The sequence below is a fragment of the Petaurus breviceps genome, unplaced genomic scaffold, assembly GCF_028583685.1.
Source record: "Petaurus breviceps papuanus isolate PSGF00001 unplaced genomic scaffold, PetGlider_PUasm1.0 84, whole genome shotgun sequence".
NCBI lineage: Eukaryota > Metazoa > Chordata > Mammalia > Diprotodontia > Petauridae > Petaurus > Petaurus breviceps.
Genome location: NW_027186645.1, coordinates 3,240,019 through 3,262,400, shown reverse-complemented (window position 1 = coordinate 3,262,400; position 22,382 = coordinate 3,240,019). Strand labels below are relative to the sequence as shown.

At 37.2% G+C, this 22,382-nt stretch overlaps 1 protein-coding gene and 1 long non-coding RNA gene across 2 annotated transcripts in view; one reads left to right on the top strand and one right to left on the bottom strand.

The window, feature by feature from the left end:
- LOC138176259 (uncharacterized) overlaps nt 1–22,382 on the bottom strand; it is a 64,365-nt gene that overhangs the window by 19,294 nt on the left and 22,689 nt on the right. The gene's annotated exons all lie outside the window — the stretch shown is intronic.
- Nucleotides 1–22,382, top strand: part of LAMB4 (laminin subunit beta 4) — a 134,978-nt gene that overhangs the window by 91,097 nt on the left and 21,499 nt on the right. The window contains exons 27-31 of the mRNA XM_069107008.1: nt 980–1,355; nt 5,425–5,585; nt 8,425–8,627; nt 9,484–9,687; nt 21,641–21,785. Coding sequence (XP_068963109.1) covers nt 980–1,355; nt 5,425–5,585; nt 8,425–8,627; nt 9,484–9,687; nt 21,641–21,785 — 1,089 coding nt within the window. The remainder of the gene's footprint in view (nt 1–979; nt 1,356–5,424; nt 5,586–8,424; nt 8,628–9,483; nt 9,688–21,640; nt 21,786–22,382) is intronic.

Sequence of the window (22,382 nt, the reverse complement as noted above, 5' to 3'; positions counted from 1 at the left end):
TGCCAATATGAGCTGGGAGGAGGCCTTGAACCCAAAATTTCCTTGACTTTAAGAGGGAGGAAAGGGAACAAGCATTTATTAAACACCTACTATGTTCAAGTGTTAAGCGCTTTACAAATATCTCATTTGGCCTTCATAACAACAACTCCATGCTGTTATTATTATTTTTTTAATTTTTATTTCATAGTTGAGGAAACTGAGGCAGAGGGAGGTTAAGGGACTTGCCCAAGGTCATACAGCCAGTATGTGTCTGGGGTCAAATCTGAACTCAAGTCTTCCTGACTCTAGACCCAGAACTCTATCCCTTGGACCATGCTGCCTTTCATGCATATAAGCACACACATATTTAAAAGTGTTATATGACATCACTCTATTTCTTTTACTGAAAGTGATTAAAAATTAACTTTGCCCTATGTTTCTTTTCTTATTCATTCAGTATGTATGTATTATATGTTATGTATTTATATTTGGGACCTAAACAGCCTAACCTATCTAACCAGGACTGGGCCTTAACTAAAACAAGGTACCTTGGTAGGGTCATAGACACAGAGATAAGCCTTAGAACTAGAACACCTAAACAATTTGTTCAAAGCACTCATAGCAAAGGACCAATAGAAACCACAGGCTTGACCCTCCTGGCCAATCCTGGCCATACTAAGAAGACGTGTTGCCCTCCTTGAGAACTTGTCAAAGTAATCTTTTCAAGATCTAAAATATTAGCCAATTTCTGCATATTTTAACCAGTAGACAAATGTTGTATAGTAATAGCCATTGCACTATTTACTAAGTTTAAACTTATTTAAAATATTTATTGTACAGTTTGGGGCAGGATTCTGAAGAGAGGGAAGGATGAAGAAGTAAAAAAAGTAAGAGGGTTGGGTGAAAGCCTGGGCAAGGAATCACTTTATTTTCAGTTTTCTCCCAAGCTAAGAAAAAAAGTAACCCTTTCTGTTTCATGTCTCTCTCCCTCTACCTCTAGAATGTAAATGTAATAAGGAAGGGACACAGACGTCTATCTGTGACCAGGAAACTGGTTCCTGTCTGTGCCGAACAGGTGTTATGGGCCAATTCTGTGATCGTTGTGCCCGGGGTCATTCCCAGGAATTTCCCACTTGTCTTCGATGTCACTTGTGCTTTGATCAATGGGACAATAAGATTTCTTCCCTCTCTGAGGCTGTACAAGGGTTAATTAGGTTGGCTGCAAACTTGGAAGATAAAAGAGAGACCCTGCCTGGCTGTGATGCAGACTTCAAACGCCTAGAAGATAGCATGTCTGAAATAGAAAGGATTTTGAAACATCCTGTTTTCTCATCTGGGGAATTCTTAAACGTCAAGGATTATCATGACTCTGTTAGGTAAGACTGTGTTCAAATAAGAGAACCAGACTCACTATTAACCAGGACTCCAACTGTGCTTTTAGTCTGAATGACTTTAACCAAATTTGGAAATATACTGACTTCAGATGATAGGTAAACAGCCCAAATTACCCAGTCAGACGTCACGTTTGCTTGCTTCTCTTCCTTTCTGGACAAAGATACTGGAGTAGTTTGCCATTCCCTTCTCCAGATTATTTTACAGATGAGGAAACTGAGGCAAACAGGATTAAGTGACTTGTTCAGACCCACACAGCTAATAAGTGCCTGAGGCTGGATTTGAACTCAGGGAGACCTTTCTGACTTCAGGCCCAGTATTCTATGCACTGTACCACCTAGCTGTCCTTATTTTAATGTACTGATGTATTAATGAAATTTTGAGAAAAAGAAATATATAAACATATGATTTTCTAAGTTAATATGCCCCCAATGGGGTTATTTATATGTGGTGTAGTGTCCCTTTTTCCTATTTGAGTTTGATACTTTGCTTCAGCTTGTCCATAAAAAATAGCAGGATGGCCTTTTTCATATAATTTGTTGACATCCAAATAAACCACTGCCATGGAGAGTCTGACAAAATAGATGTACTATCAGAACTCTCCCTCTTCCCATTCATCATCATATCTGTCTATACCACTGCTTTTGTTTTATCATATTTCATCTCATGTTTATTTTTTTAAACATAGCATCCCCCTTTCTAGATTGTAATCTCCTTAAGGGAAAGGACGTAAAGTGTTTTTTTTTTTCATCTTTATATGCCCAGAACCTAGGATATTGTCCTGTACATAGCTTGCAAGAAATGAATGCTTGCTGAATTTAACTGAATATAAAGAGCAAATCAACAAGCATTTATTAATCACCTACTATGTGCCATTCACTGTGCCTTTGGGCTACTATAACCATACTCCAATAAAGTTTATTCAGTCTTCCTAAACTTTCCAGTTTTGCCCCAAATCCATATATTACTAAGGTTACTTGAAATTCAGCATCATAAGATTTAGAAATAGAAGAGTGGCCAGGTAGTGCAGTGAGTAAAAGTACCAGCCCCAGAGTTGGGATGACTTAGGATCGAATCTGGGCTCAGACACTTAGCACCCACCCAGAAACACCTGGCCATGTAATCTTGAGTGAGTTACTTAACCACAATTGCTTTAAAAAAAGATTTAGAAATGGAAAAGAACCTTAACCAAACATTTATATTTTACAAATCAGGAAATAGAGGCCCAGAGAAGTTAACTGGCTCAGACTCAGTCAGAACCAGGATCCAAATTAGGATTCTCTTATTCCAATTCCAGTCTTCTTTCCACACTGCTAAATTGTTTCCCCTTGAAATTTGTCCAGCTAGTGTATCAACATATAAGATTAAAGGGGCTTCAATTTCACAACCAAAACAATGTGTTATTATAACAAAACATCCTCCTCTCCCAAAAGTTATTAGAAATTAAAGGATGATCCAAACAGATTTCCTATTAAAATGTGAGTGTGAACATTTGAAAACATTTTAATGAAAGGCAATAGGAACTGGGGGTAGAAGAGAGATTTGTAACTGACCTATACATAAATGCCCTATATTTAAATGTATATTTATGTGTATCCCCTAAAAAGCAGCCTAAGATAAACACAACCCAGAGCTATTTTGAGCTAATGGGGGAGGGAAGAAGAGGCTGAGGGGGAAAAAAACACTTCCTACAAAAAAATGGCAATGGAAGACAAACTGCTATTCAGTCATCTAGAGTAGAGGGTCTGGCAAAACTCTACAAGAAGAGCCCTACAGTAAGTAGTGAAGAAGAAAGGAGTTTTAACTAGGATCCAAGGGAGTGGACCTATTTCCCATCAGGAAAGGAAAGTATTCCTCCAGAGACCAAAAGAAATGGCTTGGACTCAGATTAGGAAGCAGAAATGCAGGATGACAATAATATTTCTCTAAGCCAAAAGTCAGGAGGACACAGAATCTGACAAAGGATATTCCTTTTGCAAAAACTTTGCAGTAAGATAAAATGTGGTATGGTCCTTAAAGGGACAGCATGTGGTTTCAAACCCTGTCTCTGATACGTACAAGCTCTCTGACCCTGAGCAAGTCTCTCTCAGCTTGAGTTTTCTCATCTACAAAACTGATATTATAATACTCTCATTAACTAACACATTTATAGTGAGGAAAACATTTTGTGACCTAAAAAGCACTGCATAGATGTGAATTTTCTTTATCATTAGCACAGATAGTTCTTGCTCTAAGTAAATTCAAATTATGCAAATTTTACTTTAAGAATTCTGAAAGAAATCAGCATTCCAGAAAAACATCTATGTTAACTTCACTGTACAGAACAGCACTGTGCAATCTCTCTCTGCTCCTGCCCCTCTGCTTGGCCCTTCCTGCCCTCTTGTCCCAACCCTCTTCCCCACCCCACCAAAAAAGAAATGTTTAAAAAACTTTCAAGTGAAAGCAGAATTGAGGCCAATCCAACTGGGCTTGACTTATGACCTCCAGCACCCCTTGCCCACCTGCCCACATGTCCGCCCCTGCACATCTGTTCTTTGCATGTCATGGTATCTTGGTATCAGGTATCATGTGTCCAGCCCTGCCCCGGCTTGTCACCAATCCTTTCCTGTCTGTGTCCGTGTCTGGTTTGCCTGGCTCAGTGTGTTCTTCCTCCTACTCTAGCCCCCTTCCTGCCTTCCTCCCTCGCTTCCCTCATCTTCAGACAAATTCAGGGTCTGTAGCCAGGTCCATTTATGTAAAGCAAGAGCTGTCTTTAGTTAATCTTTCTCCATAGCTATTACCAAGAAACCAAGCTGATAGGTGGGAGTTTCACTTCCTCTTGTTTCTGAATCTGCCATTTGTTTGGTGGTAGTTCAAATGTACACCCCCTTGGTTAGCACACAGTATGTCTTTAATACATGCTCTGTATCTGTTCAATTAGTGGGTTGCTGAGACTGAATGAAGCACAAAGGGTTGGGATGATCCATCAACTGAAGTATCAGTCCCTAAATAATAAAAAGCAAGGTAATACAATCCTAAAAGCAAACATTTATACAAAGGCCATACTGTTTACAAATGGTTTCTGTGTTTTTAAAAGTATCCCCATTTTAAAAATGAGAAAACTGAGGCCCAGCTAAGTCAAGCGACTTACCCCAGGTCACACAGCTAGTGAGTTTCTAGCACCCAAGTCTTCAAACTAGAAATATAATGCTTCCAGTCAAGAGATGTTGGACAAGTCACTTCACCAGCCTGGGCTTCATGTTCCTCATCTATAAAATGATGGCTTCCAAGGATGCTTCCCATTCTAGTTCCAAGGTCCTTTGTACCCATCTGTACAAATTTCATATTAACTAAGAGGATGCATCTGTACACAGCAAGTCCCCAAAGTCTTAATGCAGTCTTAAACTTTCGCACTGAGACTTTTACAAGACCCAATACTTTTTACATGCATTGATGGACAGACAGACAGACATGTAGCTAGGTAGATTAAAAAGATACATTAGATGGATTAGGTGAATAGACAGACACATAGAGATGATGACAGAAAGAGCAATGGCCCATAGTAAGAAGAGTGCTGGATTTATATTCTTTTGCAGGGGGGAAGGGAGGGAAGGAGGTGTAGGGGAAAGGGTGGGCAATTGGGGTTAAGTGACTTGCCCAAGGTCACATGGCTAGTAAGTGTTAAGTGTCTGAGACCAAATTTGAACTCAGGTCCTCCTGACTCCGGGGCCGGTGCTCTATTCACTTTGCCACCTAGGCACCCCTGGATTTACATTCTAAGGAACTAGATTTGAATCCTTACTACTTAAAAACTATCTGACCTTGGGCATGTGGCTTCACTATTCTGGATCTCAGGTTCCTCATCAGTACAATGAAAGGGCAGGACTAGATCATTTCTTAGGCTCAGCTCTAAGTCTTTGGTCCCAAGAATTGTTTTATAGCTCTCCTCTCCCCAAGACATCAATGAAGCGCAAGTTTGATGAGGGAATGCGTAAAGTGCTTTGACAACTGCAAGGAGCCATACAAATGTAAAGAATCATTATCAAAATAAACACATGTGATATTCTTCTCTAGAACACAGGTTGATCAGATAGCCCAACGACTAAATAGAGTGTACGACTTTCGAGACCTGAATGGAACTGTGGTAGACTTTGGGAAAGAAGTCGATGATCTCCTCCAAGACCTGCAGAAAACAGTACACTTGGCCTCCCATGACAGCAATTCCAGCATCAGGAGTAAGGAACCAAATGCATTTCAATCATCTGGTGAACTTCCCTGCATGGCAGCTGATGAAATATCCATTGCATTCCATAGTTTCTTATAGGGTGCTATTGCTTAGGGCACTAAGCACTTTAGAAAGCAAAACCACACCCCTTAAAAGTATTATTTGCACATGAATGTTTCAGCTTTTTAAACATTTCTGGGATCCTAGACCTTTCTTTCTTTAAATGAAGAACTACAGCCAACAATGTGTAACCTAATCATACACCAAAGGCTAACTAAAGTGGTATCTAAGGGATTGGGGACAAGGAAGAGCCCCAGAGTGGGTGGACATACGGCAGCCTTGGGGAAATAACAGAAACAGCTCTTAGCCATGTTCTCATCCTTGCAAATCATATTCTTATCTCTTCCTTAACACTAATTGCTAAGTTCCCATCAGCATTGGATAAGAGAGAGTATGAGAGCATGGCAAGATCCCTGTTTTATTTTTCACCAAAAAACAAAAAGATAATTAAAATTCTCATAAGACACTGGGAAGATTCAATTGCTTGTAGAGAGGTTTGAAGTAGGGAGAACAAAATTCTTGGATTCCCAAATTCCTAAAGCCTAGAATTATAATTTATAGCTTATATAAGAACTTAGGTAACTATTATTAGTAATACTTATAATAGTGCATTAAAAACTGCATAACATAAAGAGAAATGGTCTCAAAACCAGGAAAACCAGGGTTCAAATCATCCCTTTGATGTACACTGGTTTTGTAACTTTAGACAAGTTTAGACCTCCCAGTTTCTCCAGGAAACTCTCTAAGATTGCGAACAGCAAAGAAAGTACTAACCCATCTTCATAGAGAGTTTTTCCTCACCTCTACAAACTGAATCAGAAGTCTACTCCTTTTTTGTACCAGTGTATATTTAAGGGAAAAGTTTATGGTTACAAGGTACTTTTCCCTTTTCATTTGCGTGATCTCATTTGAACCTTACAAAAATCCTGTGAGTCAGATAGTACAAATATTATCCTTATTTTATTAAGGACTAGGAATCAGAGAGGCTGTGTCTAACGCAAGATCATACAGTTAATAAGCAACAAAGTCAGGAACCCAAACCCTTTTGTTTTCTGTCCAAGTTCATTTGGTTTTTCATTAGGCCACCCTACTGAGTGTGAGCATTGCTATATTAAATGTAATTATTTATAATTTATATATATGAATCATATGTGCATGTATAAAAACATACATGGATACATATTGCATGCTCACACCTATAAAAGTCACACTGAACATGTGAATCCATCAATACAGTGAACTCCAAGTGAGGGACTCTTCCCACCAAGATAAATTATTACAGTATCTACAACTTAGAGCTTTAAAGAATTATGAGGTCAATGAGAGCTTAATTATGATCAAAGGTAAGATTTAAACCTAGGTTTTCTTGGGGTCATCTCACTACCCACTATACCACATTGCCTCTCATTTTACATAATTATTTGGTTATTTGTGATATAATTATATCATTATTCATTATTTAAGAGAAATAAGAAACTTCAAAATTCCTTGGGACCCAAATGCTTTTGGGATCCAAATTGACTGAATTGTAATATCTGCTACTGTCACAGTCAAAATAATAGGATCTAACAAAGGAAGAAATCATAGCAATAGTTACATTTGCATACCAGGAATTCCTGGATTGCCAAGGATGAGGAAACATGGTAGACAAGGGCACAAAAAGGTGGACGTCCTTCTCTTCACTCAGATATATTTATTTCATAGGTTTTTAATGGAGGTGGGAGGGGTAAGAAGCCTTTCTCAGAAATTTTTTCATAGCAGGAAAAAGAATATGCAAAAATTAAACTATGGCACATGGCATAGATCAAAAAGATAAACTCAGATAAAAGCAGAAATGTGTATCTCTGAAGAGTATTCAACCAATCAATAAATAAGCGGTGCAGATGTAATAGAGAACAGCCTTGTATGTGTTTCAGGGAGCAAGAGAACATGGCCAGAGTGCTTTCTTTCTTTCTTTCATATATTTTCCTATAAGGTCCATCATACTGCTGGACAAACCTACTCTGAATAAGTGGACAGTCTATAGTCCTACAGCCTGAAATATAAATTCAAAGAGAATGAAAGAACCTATGTTGGGGGGTGCAAGGGGCTTGAAGAAGAAAGTAAACAAAACATGGGACTATTGTCTTCAATTAATCAACCAACAAACATTTCTTAAGATGTGGCACAAGGAAAGAATACTAAACATAGAATCACAGACCCTAGTTCATATCTTACCTCTGCCCATTACTATTACTGCTCTGTGACGTTGGCTAAAGGTTAAAGTTACTTAACCTGTCTGGGGCTAGGTTTTCTCATCTGTAAAATGAAAGAATTTGACCAAATGACCGCTAAGATTTCTTCCAGCTCTAAACCAATAGGATGTGATCCTTTGTATGCCTGGAGCTATTCCAGGTGCTGGGATACAAAAGCAAAAATGAAAGAGGCCCTGCCCTCTAGAAGCTTCCAATGTAGGAAGGTGTGTATGGTAAGGGAGGAACAACTTATATAGGTACATGCAAAATAGACTCAAGATAATTTGAGAGGGGGGCCGCTAGGTGGCTCAGTGAGTAGAGCACCGGCCCTGGAGTCAGGAGGACCTGAGTTCAAATTTGGCCTCAGACACTTAACACAAAAGCTAGCCATGTGACCTTGGGCAAGTCACTCAACCCCCAATTGCCCTCCAAAAAGCAAAAAAAAAAAAAGATAATTTGAGAGAAAGGCACCGGCTGCTGGGAGGGATCAAGGTGGCTGATAGAGAACATGTTATTCTCTCAACTATCTTTTCACAATAATTTACCTTAATACAGATGTCTCAAAGATCAAGAAATATTATCAAATGTCATTATCTGCGGAACAGAAAATTAATGAGACAATGCTTATCATAAAACATTCTGAAAATACCAGGAATGATTTGCTTACTATGATAGATGGACTAACCTCAAAAGCAGACTTCTCACTGGAAAAATTAAAACAGATTCAGACTCCAGATATCCAAAAATTGAATGAAAAGGTAAACTGAAAACATTGCATGTCAAAATTGTCCTGTGATTCCTATTTCATTATCTCTTCAGTTTTTCTTCCCTCACATTTTGTTTTTTCTCTTGAAAGCCTCTCTAGCTGGGTGTAGTGGTATGCATCTGTAATCCCTGCCACTGTAGAGGTTAAGACTGATGGTTTGCTTGAGCTCTGGAGTTCTGAACTGCAGTGGGCTAAGCCCATTGGGCAATCACCCAAAGTCCAACACCAATATTATTATTCTCTCCATCACTCCCTAGGAGTATGGAAACAACAGGCTGCCCAAAGGAGGGACAAACCAAGCCAAATCAGAAATGGAGCAGATTGAAACTTACGGGATCAGATCCTTGAATGTGGCCTTTCAGTCTAGGCTAGACTGACCCCCAAAATCCAAAAAGGGGGACGGGGCTTTCCTCAGGCAACATTTTCAAAATCCAAATGATAGAGATAGTACCTATTAATCTCTTGGTCTGTTATTGTTTCTGAAACATCATGGGTATTTTTTCAACACTTACACTAGAATGTATTACTGTAAAATTTGGTAGCCCTGAAAATTTTAACTATGTCTTACCCTAGTTAATGCTTTTGTTTTTTACGCTAGAAATAGAGAATACATTAGTTGATGTAATGCTCTTAAAAATATGGTCATAAAAATTTAAAGATGATTAGGTGCAATAAAATTTGGGACATCAGACCATGTACAGTGATTGCTTTCAGGCAAATATTAGCAATTACAGTGCTCATTCATAATTTCATTAAATGGAATGTTTAATATGCCCTGTTTCAGCATCATATTTCTGAGCTTTTGCAGTTGAAATAAGGAGCTTCCTGACAACAAATTCTCTTTTTAGGTATGTGGAATGCCAGGTAACTTGTCATGTGATCTTGCACCCTGTGGGGGAGCTCTGTGCAAAGATGCTGGCGGGCACAGGATTTGTGGAGGTCCAAGCTGTAATGGTTCCCTAGACCTTTCAGGGGATGCTATCAAGAAAGCTGAGGAAACTGAGTCGATGATCAATAATCTGACCAAACAGCTACAAGTATCAGAGAATCAGGTAATTAAATGGCATGTCATTCCATCTTGCTTTAACAGTAAAATGATGTGACATTATTCAGAAAAAAACATAGGTACATGAAAATGAAGTCAATATAACTTTTCTGTCATTCAAAAACTAAACTTACCAAAGTTAAAAAAATCAACTCTGCCTTCATACAATTTATCTTCCAAAGGAAAATGGTTAACTATACTTGTAGATTATTTCAAGTAAACATCTCTAAATTGAGAAAAGGCAACAGTGATTTTGAAGTGGATATTCTCAAGAGTAAAAGATTAAACTTTTGATTTACTACTCATACTTTAGATTGCAGAAGTGCACAAATTTCCCTTTCAGTCACTGTACTTGTGTCATGCAATTCTTTCAGTCAGGCCACATATGGAAATTTATAAGAATCCTATCCCCTAAGGGGTTGGGACTCTAGGTTTCTCTAAACAAAAAATAATCTTCCAGGAATTCATTTTTTTATTATTGGATTTATTTTTTGGAATTTATTGGAAACTATATGAAACATACAAATTAAAAATGTTAAAAGGAATTTTGAATGAAAGTATAAACTTTTATACCTTTAGCCCATACTGCTATCACTCTAAATATGATCAGATTACTTAGCCTTTAAACCAGTTCAATTCAGCCCATTTTTATTAAGCATTTGCTTTGTGCATGACATTGCATGAGACTAGAGGGTTGGGAGGAGATTAGGTAAACTAAGGTTCCCCTGCCATTCTAGAGTTTATAATCTAGTATACAGATATGAAACACACATACTATAATGCAAAGGATTTATTACAATTTAAGAAATAAATAATATAATAATCCATGATAAGAACATATGAAAGATGCAAACTTAGTTTCATATAGCAGGTGACATTTAGTTTATTCCTTACTCCATTTATCTGAATTCTATACATTCTTCAAGTTCCAGCCAAAGTTTTACCTCTCTGAAGCCTTCTGAGACACTCCAGACCAAAACAATCTCTTTCCTCTGAATTACTGCACCATTTATTTCACTTGTATAGCTGATCTTGTATTCTGTTTTCACTCTCTGAACTAAACTGTAAACTGCTTGAAAGCAGACTTCACCTTTAGTCATTTAATACTTACTAAATCTCACTTTACATTCTCAGTTTTCTTTGTATGCTTGCTCTCTTCCCAGCTAGAGTGTAAGTTCCTTGAAGAGCAACTTCAATCATTTTTTCTTAGCACAGTTTTGCTTAGCATAATTCTAAGGGACAAATCAGGGACTGAGTCAATTTTGACTGATTTATTTGAGAAATAAAAAAAAGAAATAAATGCTAATCCAACTCCCAGGGTTGGTCAGAGTATATTATCTTTTAAACCAAAAATGTGGGCCGTGTGCCTAGGCCAAGTGGAAAGAATATAAGTGGAAGTCTGAAGATTGTGTATACAAGGACTCAATTTGGATTCTAAGTTGCTCAGTGTGCAAAATATTCACAAAACTTTATGATATGGCCCATGGGATACAGGCCTGCCATCTGTTCAAATAAGATGAACCTGAATTTAACTAGTGAAATACTTTTGCAGTGTGTGTGTACAAATATGGAAAGAAATAGATGTCTTATCTGTATTTATCTATTATACATAGGTCCATCTATATCTCTTTAAAGAAAGACAAGAAAAAAGATAATGAAAGAAAAAGAAAGGGGGAGGGAGGAAGAAAGAAAAAGGGGAAGGGAGGAAAAGAGAGGGAAGAAGAGGGGAGGCAGGGCAGAGGCAAAGGTAAGGGTGAGGGAAATTTAAGGATTCTCTCCATAACACACGAATAGATAAATATTGGTGATATCTTAGTTATATATACATCTGTTATCAGCATCCTTTAGGAAGATGTCATAGAAAGTGACCTCTCAGAGCACTGATTTAAATCATAATAACCAGTACCTTACAAATGTGACTTCATCTGATCCTCCCAAAAACACTGGAAGTACTATTATATTTCCATTTTATAGATGAGGAAACTGAGTCTGAGAGCAGTTAAGTGGCTTGCCCAATAGGCTAGTAAGTTTCTGAGCTAGGGGTTGAACTCATTTTCCTATCTCCTAATCTATCTAGCTATTCATTATACCACCCAGCTGCTGACAATATGAGAGGCGGCTAAGGATGCCCTAGTCTAGATATAAAAGATTCCAGGGCTGTTCCCCTGTCAGCAGGACAGCCTGGGAAGTTCTTTGATCTCCTGGCAGAGACCTGAACTATGTTTAGAATCCCCATCAAGCATAACCCTGTCTGACCTTTATCCTTTGCATATCCAAGTGAACCCAGAAATGTGGGACACTCCTGTTGCCCCCGGGACTGGGAGGTATGTAACAGCTGATTTGCATGCTTCTTAATTACACATTCCATCTGCTTTGGACTGTCCTCAAGGACCATATTACTAACCTGTGCTAGAGGTATGATTGTACATAACAGAGCCCTTACAGTATTTCTGATACCTAACCCCCTTTAGACAGTGATTATAGACAAGCCTGTGGTTTCATGGATTATGTTAAAATAATGTAAATGTGGTACACGTCATATTGTACCAAAGGAGGTGTTAGAGCATGAAGTCCAGAAGCTAATATTGGAAAAGTGCTAGATCTGGCAAACCATTGTCCTGGCCTCTCCTCCTTTCTCTAGTTAGTCTGTAAGGATATAGGATACATCTATAAATTATATAGTTATAATTTACTCTCTAGACTATACTATAATTTACTCATAAATGTATATGTAGGATTTACATTTTATACATGTGTAGGATATACACTGAGGGTCAGCTAGGTGGTACAGTGGGATTGGAATCGGGAAGATCTGAGTTCAAATTCAGTCTCAGACACTTACTAGCTGTGTGACTCTGGGAAAGTCACTTAACCCCTATTTGCCTCTGTTCCTCATCCATAAAATGGGGACACACTGGACAAGGAAATGGCAAACCACTCCAATATATTTGCCAAGAAAACCCTATGGACTTTTGTCACATAGAGTTGGACATGACTAAACAACAACAAGGATATAAATTTTGTGTGTGTGTGTGTGTGTGTGTGTGTGTGTGTGTGTGTGTGTGTGTGTGTAGGATCTATCTGGATATATGCCCATATAAATGGAGAGAGGATGTAAGAGAGGTTTCAGAGATGTCAGCAGCTGTAGTTGCGACTGATGGTCACCATTGAAGAAAGCTATGAATTGCCACTATAATCTGTACCACAGAGCTACAGATGTCTCCCAAATTATCCATGGGAAGGGAAATAAATAAGTATTTATTAAGCCTTTACTATGTGCCAGGCACTGTGCTGAGCACTTTACAGATATTGCCTCATTTGATGTGCTACACAGTTAATTTGAAAAAACTGATATGCTACAAAAAGTGACCACCTACTGTGCAGTCAGGTTCTTAATGCCTTAGCCTTTCGTCAGGAAGGAGTGTCACAAGCAGCATAGCATTAATAGAAAGGGGTGGTGTGGTAGAGCAGGAAAGGCAATAACAACCTTTCACATTTCAGTAACACCTAATAGATTACAAAGCATGTTCCTCACAAGCCTTTGAGGGAGGGTAGTACAAGGATCCCATTTTACAGATGATGAAACTGATGTGGAGAGAAACTGTGACTTGCCTAGGTTCACCCAGTTAATAAATGTCATAGCCAGGACTCAAATCTAGTTCTTTTTGAAACCTGTTAGTCAAGAAAGCTGCCATCTTGGTCAAGCTAGTTGACCTCATTTTCTCTGAATGAAGGGTTAGACTAGATAACTCACCTCTGAACTCACTGAATGTACTTCCAATATTTTATGACTCTCTTCCAATTTTGGATCTTAAAGAAAGCTATTAATTTGAACTGCCTTGGGCTATGTAGCATCACTTGCATTTTATATTTACATTTCTTTGGAGGGTTTTAAAAAGTCAAGTGAGAGAAAGAAGACAATGGGAGACAATAAGTGAACAATGGCCATGTTAACCAAAAGAACATCTGCATGTTGGACTTGTTGGGAAAGAGAGCTAAATTGAGAAGATTCCTCATTCCAATTGCCTAGAACCACCAGTATGCTGAGAAACCAGGGCCAGAGAAAGACAGATCATCCATATATGTAAAGTGTATTATAAACCTTAAAAAGCTTATTTAAGTGCTCGTTGTCATCATCATCATCATCATTCCACCCAGGATGGTTGCAATAGAAAGAAACCTAGCAATATAGTCGTATCGGTGCCTTCTCTGTGGGAATCCCAGCCCGTTGTTGTCCTATAGAAGGGAAGGAGAAGGGCTCCCTATGTTCAATGAAGAGAACTGGGATCAAGAATTGGGAAGAACTTGTGTTTCAGTCTGCATGATAGGGGTACAGCCTGTCAAGAAACTGCTTCTACTCTGAGCCTGCATCAGCCAGGCAGGCACATAATGTCTTTATATCCTCTTGAATGCCAAAGAATAGAGGAGGATAGAATATCTTACTCAGCCCTGTGGTTGACTAACTGCATCAAATTAGTTAGGAAGACACATGATGAAAGAATGATCATTTTATTTTAATCTCATTTGAAGAGAAAGACTTGGGGTGGAGGAAGGGAATAGAATAGTTTTACAAACTCAAGATTAGCCAGATTAGACTCAAGAAAAAAACCACTCTAATCTTTCAGAAAAGTGATGAAAAACAACATTAGAGTATCTATTAATTGTTCTAGAAATAAATAATTATAAAAGGCTAAAGATTTTCCTTTAAACTATTGTTTGGGTTACTTACCTCATTCCAAAACAAGAGATATTGAATTTCCCTAAGATATGTGTCAAAAAAAAATGTCCTAAGACACCTTATCGTGACCATATATGACCTGAAAGATAGATGGACTGATCAAGAATGAGATACAACAGAATAGCCTGAGTACATTTTTAAATTAGCACATTAGTACCTATCAATCAATAAATGTTTAAGTGCCTACTATGTGTCAGGTACTGTGCTAAGCACTAGGAATACAAAAGATGCAAAAAATAGTCCCTGCCCTCAAGGAGCTTTTATGGTCTAATGGAAAAGCATACAATCTAATGAGGAGCTTACCAAAAAAAATTGACCAATAAGTATTTATAAAGTGATAGGTAATATAGTGGATAGACCACTGGACCTGGAAGCAGGAAAATGCTTTCTAAAGTTCTTTGCAAACCTTAAAGTGCTATATAAATTGTTGTTGTTTGTACTAGACCCTGTGCTAGGCATAAGTGATACAGAGTCAATAATGAAACAGTCTTTGATTCCAGAATATGGCATTCTATTCAGGGAAGCAAAAACAAGAAAAGGTCCTCCATTGTATCAGATCTTTGATAGAGGATTTATGGGAAGACATCATCATCATCACTTATATAGCATTTCAAGGTTTTCAAAGTGCTTCAGATATATTGTCATTTGAACCTCAAAAGAACCTCGAGAGGTGGGTGCTGTTATTCTATTTTACAAATGAGGAAACTGCAACTGAGAGAAGTGACTTGTTCTGGGTCACAAAGCTAGCTAGAGTCTGGGGTCAGGTTTGAGCTCAGACCTTATTTTATTTTTTAAAGTATTTGGGGTTAAGTAACTTCCCCAAGGTTACACTGCCAGTTATTTTGTGTGGGTGTTAAGTATCTGAGGCCAGAACCAATCCCAGGTCCTCCCGACTCCCGGCCAGCGCTCTTACTCACTGCACCGCCTAGCTGCCTCTAGCTCAGATCTTCTTAATTCCAGTCAGAGCTCTGTAAAGAATAAGAAGACATGAAAAGGTTGCCATCTGTATAGAGAAGAGAGTGACCATATCACAGAAAAACAAAGTTTCACTTAAGTACCAACATGTGAAAAGAAATGGCAAGGTCACTGTACCCTCACAGACATTGTTTGCAATAAATTAATGGGGGGTGGGGGGGTGGGGATTGAGAAGGAACACAATAACTTTCTGATAAAATCTATCTAAACTATTCAGAATGCCAAAGGATGAGTTTGGCCTTAGTTGTTGCATCACAAAAACATAATTTGGTGATTCAAGTTACTTTTTAATAACCATTTCTAAACAATATATATGATGAAACTGCTACTAATTTGGGGCCATTCTATTTTTTCCCTCTAGCTTTATTTACAGAAGAACTTAAGGTTTAGCTTCCTGGGTTTTTTCACTTTGATACTTTAATGAATGAGTGGCCTCCTTACACCGGTGGCCATCACATGCCATCCATATGTCCTAATTTTCTCCATCTCCTTCCCTAAACTAGCCATAAAAGAGCTACCTTTCCTTTTAAAATGTTTTTTTTCCACCTCATGAGTACCAATGAAGTATTCAGACTGTCTAATTCTTATCCCTCCCTTTCTTTACATGACCAGCCCACTCCTTTTTTAAGTATGCATTCCCCAAATGATGTCTTCTGCACCACCTATTGTGAGCAAATCATTATGTGTTCCAACCTACTTATATAGTATGTGTCTTTGCACTTAGAGTCATCCGTAGTTTTGATTGTTCAGAGACCTTCATATTCCATGATTTAGAGCTAGATAGAATCACCCAGAGAATGTTGGTCATAAAAAGGGAGGTGTGTGTCAGTCAAAGAGTCAGATTACTGAGTTTATTATGTAGTTTCCAAAACACAATCCAATATGTTCTCCTTACTTAATCCTAGTTCATGAGCCATCTTCAATGACTGTTCAAATGTATACGGATTGATGGTCTAACTCAGAAGTTCACAAACTGTGATCCACCAAGACCTTTCAGGGGATGCACAGAGTCAAAACCATTTGCACATTAATAGTAATGTAGTATTTGCCTATTAAAATATACCTCCTTTTCCCAACTACATATTTGTATGAGGTTAGATTTTCTTTATATATTTCAACCAAGCCAATATAGCACAACAAATTGAATGCAGAAGATAATATGAGAATCCAGCTGTCTTCAATCAAGCTAGACCCTGAAAGAATAGCAGAAAAAAATGTAAAACAATGCTACTCTTTTCACAATTTCTTTGTTTCAGAAACTATTTTTCATTTAAAATATTATCCCTGTTAACATGATGGATTTCTAGTTTGGGGGTTTGGGGTTTCTTTGGTTTTTTGGAGGGGGAAGGCAAGCAATTGGGGTTAAGTGACTTGCCCAAGGTCACAGGGCTAGTAAATGTTAAGTGTCTGAGACCAAATTTGAACTCAGGTCCTCCTGACTCCAGGACCAGTGCTCTATTCACTGTGCCACCTAACTGCCCCCAAGGTCTATAGTTATTTTAAAAGAATAAGTTTTTAAATGTTATAAGTTTTAATTTATAGTATGGTATATATCAATAGATAAAACCCACATAAACTTAAGAGTTCCTTGGGATCCTTAATAATTTTTTAATTTAAAAACGTCTAAAAAAATTTTTTAAGGAAAAAAAAAGGAGGTCTTGAGACCAAAAAGTTTGAGAACTTCTAGTATAACCCAAAGGGCTAATCATACAACTCTATGTCATACATAGTCTGGGCAATAAAAACTCTATCCATTTGGTTTTTCCTGTGTAGTAAGGACAATCTTGTCTGACTGACCAAAAACCTAACTGAGCATAATCTATATGGATAACACAAAGTCATCCATGTATAGGAACATCTGCAGAAGCCCATTTCCTTTTCTAGCTAAACTCTGATCAGGAGATCCTCCACAAAAAAAAATGATTAATAACTGTAGTAAACATAAACTTCCTTATTTTGTGCCTCATTTGATATTGATCTAAGGATCATTGAATGAGGATGTCTTGGTTGTTTCATTTATTAGGGAGTTTTTTATGATCATAACAAAAGCATGGGAGACAGCCTGTTAGCCTTTGGGATTGATTTTCACATAATTAACAAATAATAAATAATGGGATCTTAGCTTTGCCACACTTTTTAGTCACTTATGTGACTGTGAAAATTTCCTGTAGAAAATAATTTACAAAAACATGCTGTTCCCTCCTCCTGTTTTCAAGGTGCCTGATTTTCAGAAAAAAAAAAAAATGTTATGGCGATAACAAAGTAGAGGTATGGATTCTCAATTGCTTCTATTGATATAAATAGCACCTGTGCTTTTTTCCAGTCATTCAGTATCTTCCCTCTCTGAGCTTTCTTGAAAACTGATCCCCAAGAGCCTTCAGAATCATGGTGTTTCCTGCCCAGATTGCTTCTGTTGCATATTTGGTCAGATTTAGCCCCTCTTCCTGACTTTATCTTCTTAAATGCCATTTCTACTTTCTCATCCAGAATATCTAATATTGATATCTGATACTGGAAGATCCACTCTGATCTATGAGAAGGATAAATCAATTTTAAAAAGTGGTAGTGTTTTCAATTTGAGGTTTATTTGTTCTTCATCTGAATTTATCTATTAATGATATTGAGGTGATCAGAATTTAGTAGAGTGTCAATAAAGCTCTTTTGAGAAATCTTTCGCTTACACATATATACACACGCTGCTTTTCTCTATTTTGTAATTATTTATAATCTTCCATTACAAACTAAATTTTGAAAATTTGTATTTAAAATCATAGTAATTTTGCATTTTTCTCATCTTTATTTAAATATGATCTTTAACTGTTTTATGGTAAATCTATTTATCCCTTTCTTTAAAAAAAAAGTTATCCTGATATGGGCTTAATGAACCTTGACTTTTATTCCATACAGCTAACCTTTGTTATTTCTTTGGTGTCGAATAATTTGTTTTAAATGATAATCCATAAAGATCATATTAACAGTCTTTAGTTTCACTGCAACAGAATTGGAACACTGAAGGAAAAAAATAGGGAGAAAACTATCTTACTGATAGAAATGTCCTATCTTCTGCTTGATTAGGAAGAAAAACAAGCAACCTTAAAATGATCATGAGAAAATTACTTAGAATCCATAATGACAAGCATAAGATTACTGAGAAATGCCTATTCATTAAAGCCATTCAACAATTTCTTTTGATATACAGCACCCAATGAGCTATACTAAGATTTTACCCATATCAGTTAGGCAATTCCTCTCCATTACCTTTAGTTCTATCATTCTTACCTTTTATTATTAATAAATCTTTATCCTGTCTTTAGAAGGAGAAAATATCTAGGAAATTGAGGAAAATATTTCCCCAGAAAAGATAAAATTAAGATATATTTTTTTGCTCAGTCAGAAATTTCCTTTTTGCTTTAAAATTAATTATTGGCCATAATTTAAACTATGTTGAACTAAAAAACAAAACAAAACAAAACAAAAAAACAACCTACATAACTGAGAAAAAAAGTCTTTTTTTCAAATTATGTCCAGGACAAGGGTAGTGTTTGAATTCTAATTAGCCCTACTTCTTTTGACACTGATTTGTGTGATTAAATTCAACTTGATGGCAGCATTGTTCTATTCCTACCTAGTTTTGTCTCCATGCAGCACAGAAAAAAACATAAGAATGTTGATTTAAAGTCACAACGTTTAAAGATTAGGATCTTATTTTCCAGACTACAAGCCTTTCACGACTCTAATTTCAATTCTAAGTGTACCAAGTATTTGGAATTTATTTCTGCTGCCGACTCACAGATAAAACTCATAAATGTTTTTGCTTTTACTTTGAAAGAATGTGCATTAGTAGACTTTGAGAGATTAGTAGAGTTTGAGTGAAGAACAGAAGCATCACTATTGTGGAAAAGGCATTGCAGTTGGAATCAGGATGCCTGTGTCCAGCTCTGGGATTGACTATGTGACTTTGGGCCAGTCATTAAAAGTGTCTATGCTGGAGATCCCACGTCTGTAAAATTAGAAAGTTTGACAAGATGACCTCTAAGATACTTTAAGGACCTAAAGCTTCTCCCTATATTCTAACCTTTTAGTAAAATCAAATAAAAATTCTTCAATATATTAATATTTTAGGAGAAATAGTCCTGATTATTTTCTACTAAGACTTGGTTTGTTGTTGTTCAGTCATTTCAGTCATATCTGACTCTTCTTGACCCCATTTAGGGTTTTCTTGGTAAACATAATGTAGCAATTTGTCATTTCCTTCTCTAGATCATTTTACAGATGAGGAAATTGAAGTAAACAGGGTTAAGTGACTTGGCCAAGGTCACACAGCTGGTGTCTCATGCTGGATTTGAATTCAGGTCTTCCTCACTCCAGGTCCAGCACTCTATTTATTTCACTACTAGCTGCCTGTCTTGGATAAAGTCTTTTAAAAACAAAAATATCCTTCAATCTCTATATCCAATCAGTTACCAAGTGATATTGGTACTCCTTATGTAATATAGCCCTTGCAGACATCTCTCCTTTCTTTTTTGCATAACTTTTTGTATAGCTACTCTAGTTCAGGCTCTCATCACTTCTCCTCTGAAATACTATCATAGCCTTCCAATTGATCTAGTTTCCAGTCTCTCCCCTCTCCATTCCATCCTCTACACAGCTGCCAAAGTCATATTCCTAAAACAGGTTAGAACAAGTTACTCACCTAGTGGAGAAGCTTCAGTGACTCCCTACTGCCTCCAGAATAAGATGCAACATCCTCTGTTTGGCATGTAAAGCTCTCTGCAGTCAAGCTCCAGCTAAACTTCCAGCGTTATTTCTTACTGCTTCGGCCAAAATGCCCCCATCCACTCCAGTCAAACTGACCCGCTGCTGTCTTTTCCCCATACACATCGCTCTATCTGTGGCCCCTGTACCTTTACATTATCTGTTCACCATGCCTGCCTGATGGATACATGTTCTTTCCTCAACTCCCCACTTTAAAATCTCTAACTTCCTTCCAAACATAGCTCAGGTATCACTTTCTACATGAGGGTTTCCTAAGTTCCCTGATCATTCCCAGCAGTTATTAGCATTTCCTCCTTGGAATTGCTTTGTGTCAACTTATTTTATATTGATTTTACTTGTGTGTTGTATCCTCCCTCCCCCCAGTAGAATTTAAGCTCCTTGAGGGTTGGGTATGTTTTGGGTTTGTGTTTATCTCTAGTGCCTTGCACGTAGCACAAATGTTGGGTTAAAATGAGTTTATTTTAGTTTGATAAAAAATACCACTCTGAAGTCTGCTTGTTCATCATTTCATAAGCACCATAGTATTCCATTATATTCATATACCACAACTTGTTCCTAAAACAATTCCAAAGGACACATAATAGAAGATGTCAGTCATATCAAGAGAAAGAACTATGGAGTTGGAATACAGAATGAAGCAGACTATTTTCTTTTCTTTTTTGCTTTATTTTGTTTTTTTTCTTTCTCGTGGTTTTTCCCATTCATAATAATTCTTCTGAGCAACATGACTAATGTGAAAATGTGTTTAATAGGAATATATGTGTAGAACCCATGTCAGATTGCAAGACATCTTGAGGAAGGTGGGGGAGAAAAATTTAAAACTTATGGAAGTGAATGTTGATAACTAAAAATAAATAATTTAATAAATTGCAGGGGTGGGGTGGGGTGGAATATGATTTATATTAAATCACTATTTTTTTTCAATATTGGTTTTTATCATAGAAACAGAGACCTAGATCTGGAATGTGTTTCAAAGAGAACATTCCCACAATACAGTGGGAATATGTGTCATGGTAAAAACTGATCATGATTACTTCCCAATAAAAGTTTTTAAAAGTTCAACAACAAACATTTAAAGAGTTCAAATATCCATAGTTTTGTACCAGGCAGTTTGATTCCAGCCTCAGAAACTTAAGTCGGTTAAATTTTCTCAGCCTCAGTTTCTTCATGTGTGAAATGAGGATAATAATAACCACCTGCCTCCCAGGGTTGCCATTAAGATCAAATGAGATATGTAAGATGCTTTGTGAACCTTAGGGTACTATATAAATATTAACTAATATTATGAGGCACTCTGGATACAAAGAAGAAAAACAACACAGCCCCTGCCCTAACGGGACTGCTAAAATGTGACTACTCAGCTTTCTACTTTGTCCTTAATGAGTGGTTTTATTCTGTTCTGCAAACCTGCTGAGCTCAGCAGTTGTTCTTTTCTTTTCTCTCACTGTATACTTTTAAAATCTCTTTCCAGATAAGAAGCATAACAAAACTAACTCAACTTACTAAGTCCAAAGCCTTGCAGCTAACTGAGAAGCTAGAGGATATGAAAGACCAAATAGAACTAGAAGAACAGAGGACAAAAGCCCTTGTTCACAAAGTGACGGACTTTTTGCTAGGTAAATGATCTGTGAAAACAGGCAGCCTGCTGCCACTGGTTTCTCTTCTTGGTTGCATTTTTATTACCCAACTGCTTTTGCTTCATAAGAAAAGCAAATTTATATTGGTTGGAAATTACATATGTAGTTCAAGGACAGGAAGTGACCCATTGTGTATAATCTTGAAATAATAAACTATTCCTCACCCAAAGGACCTTCCAGCTCATCTAGTCCCACCCCTTCATTTTACAGATGAAGAAACCAAGGGCCATAGAGGTTAAATTTCTTGTTCAAGGTCATTTCCATTGAGAATATTCTCAAAATGTTAATTCTATGCTCTTATTTATGGTTCTTTGAGTAAGCATCATTCACTAATAAATCCTGGAATGTAACATACAACCCACACAAATGAACTAAGTGTTCCAAGCTTACTTAGTTTAAAAAATACATTTTATATTTTAAAAGAGGAAAGTCCCTTGGGTTCAGTCTATGGGATCTAATATTTGGGCTTTAGCAAGCAACTTACTCTGGACTGGAGGGTGATGCAATAAAACTTTGCATAATAACAAGGGAGATTAATCTCATTTCACTTGAATCAGCATCAAAGCACATAAATAC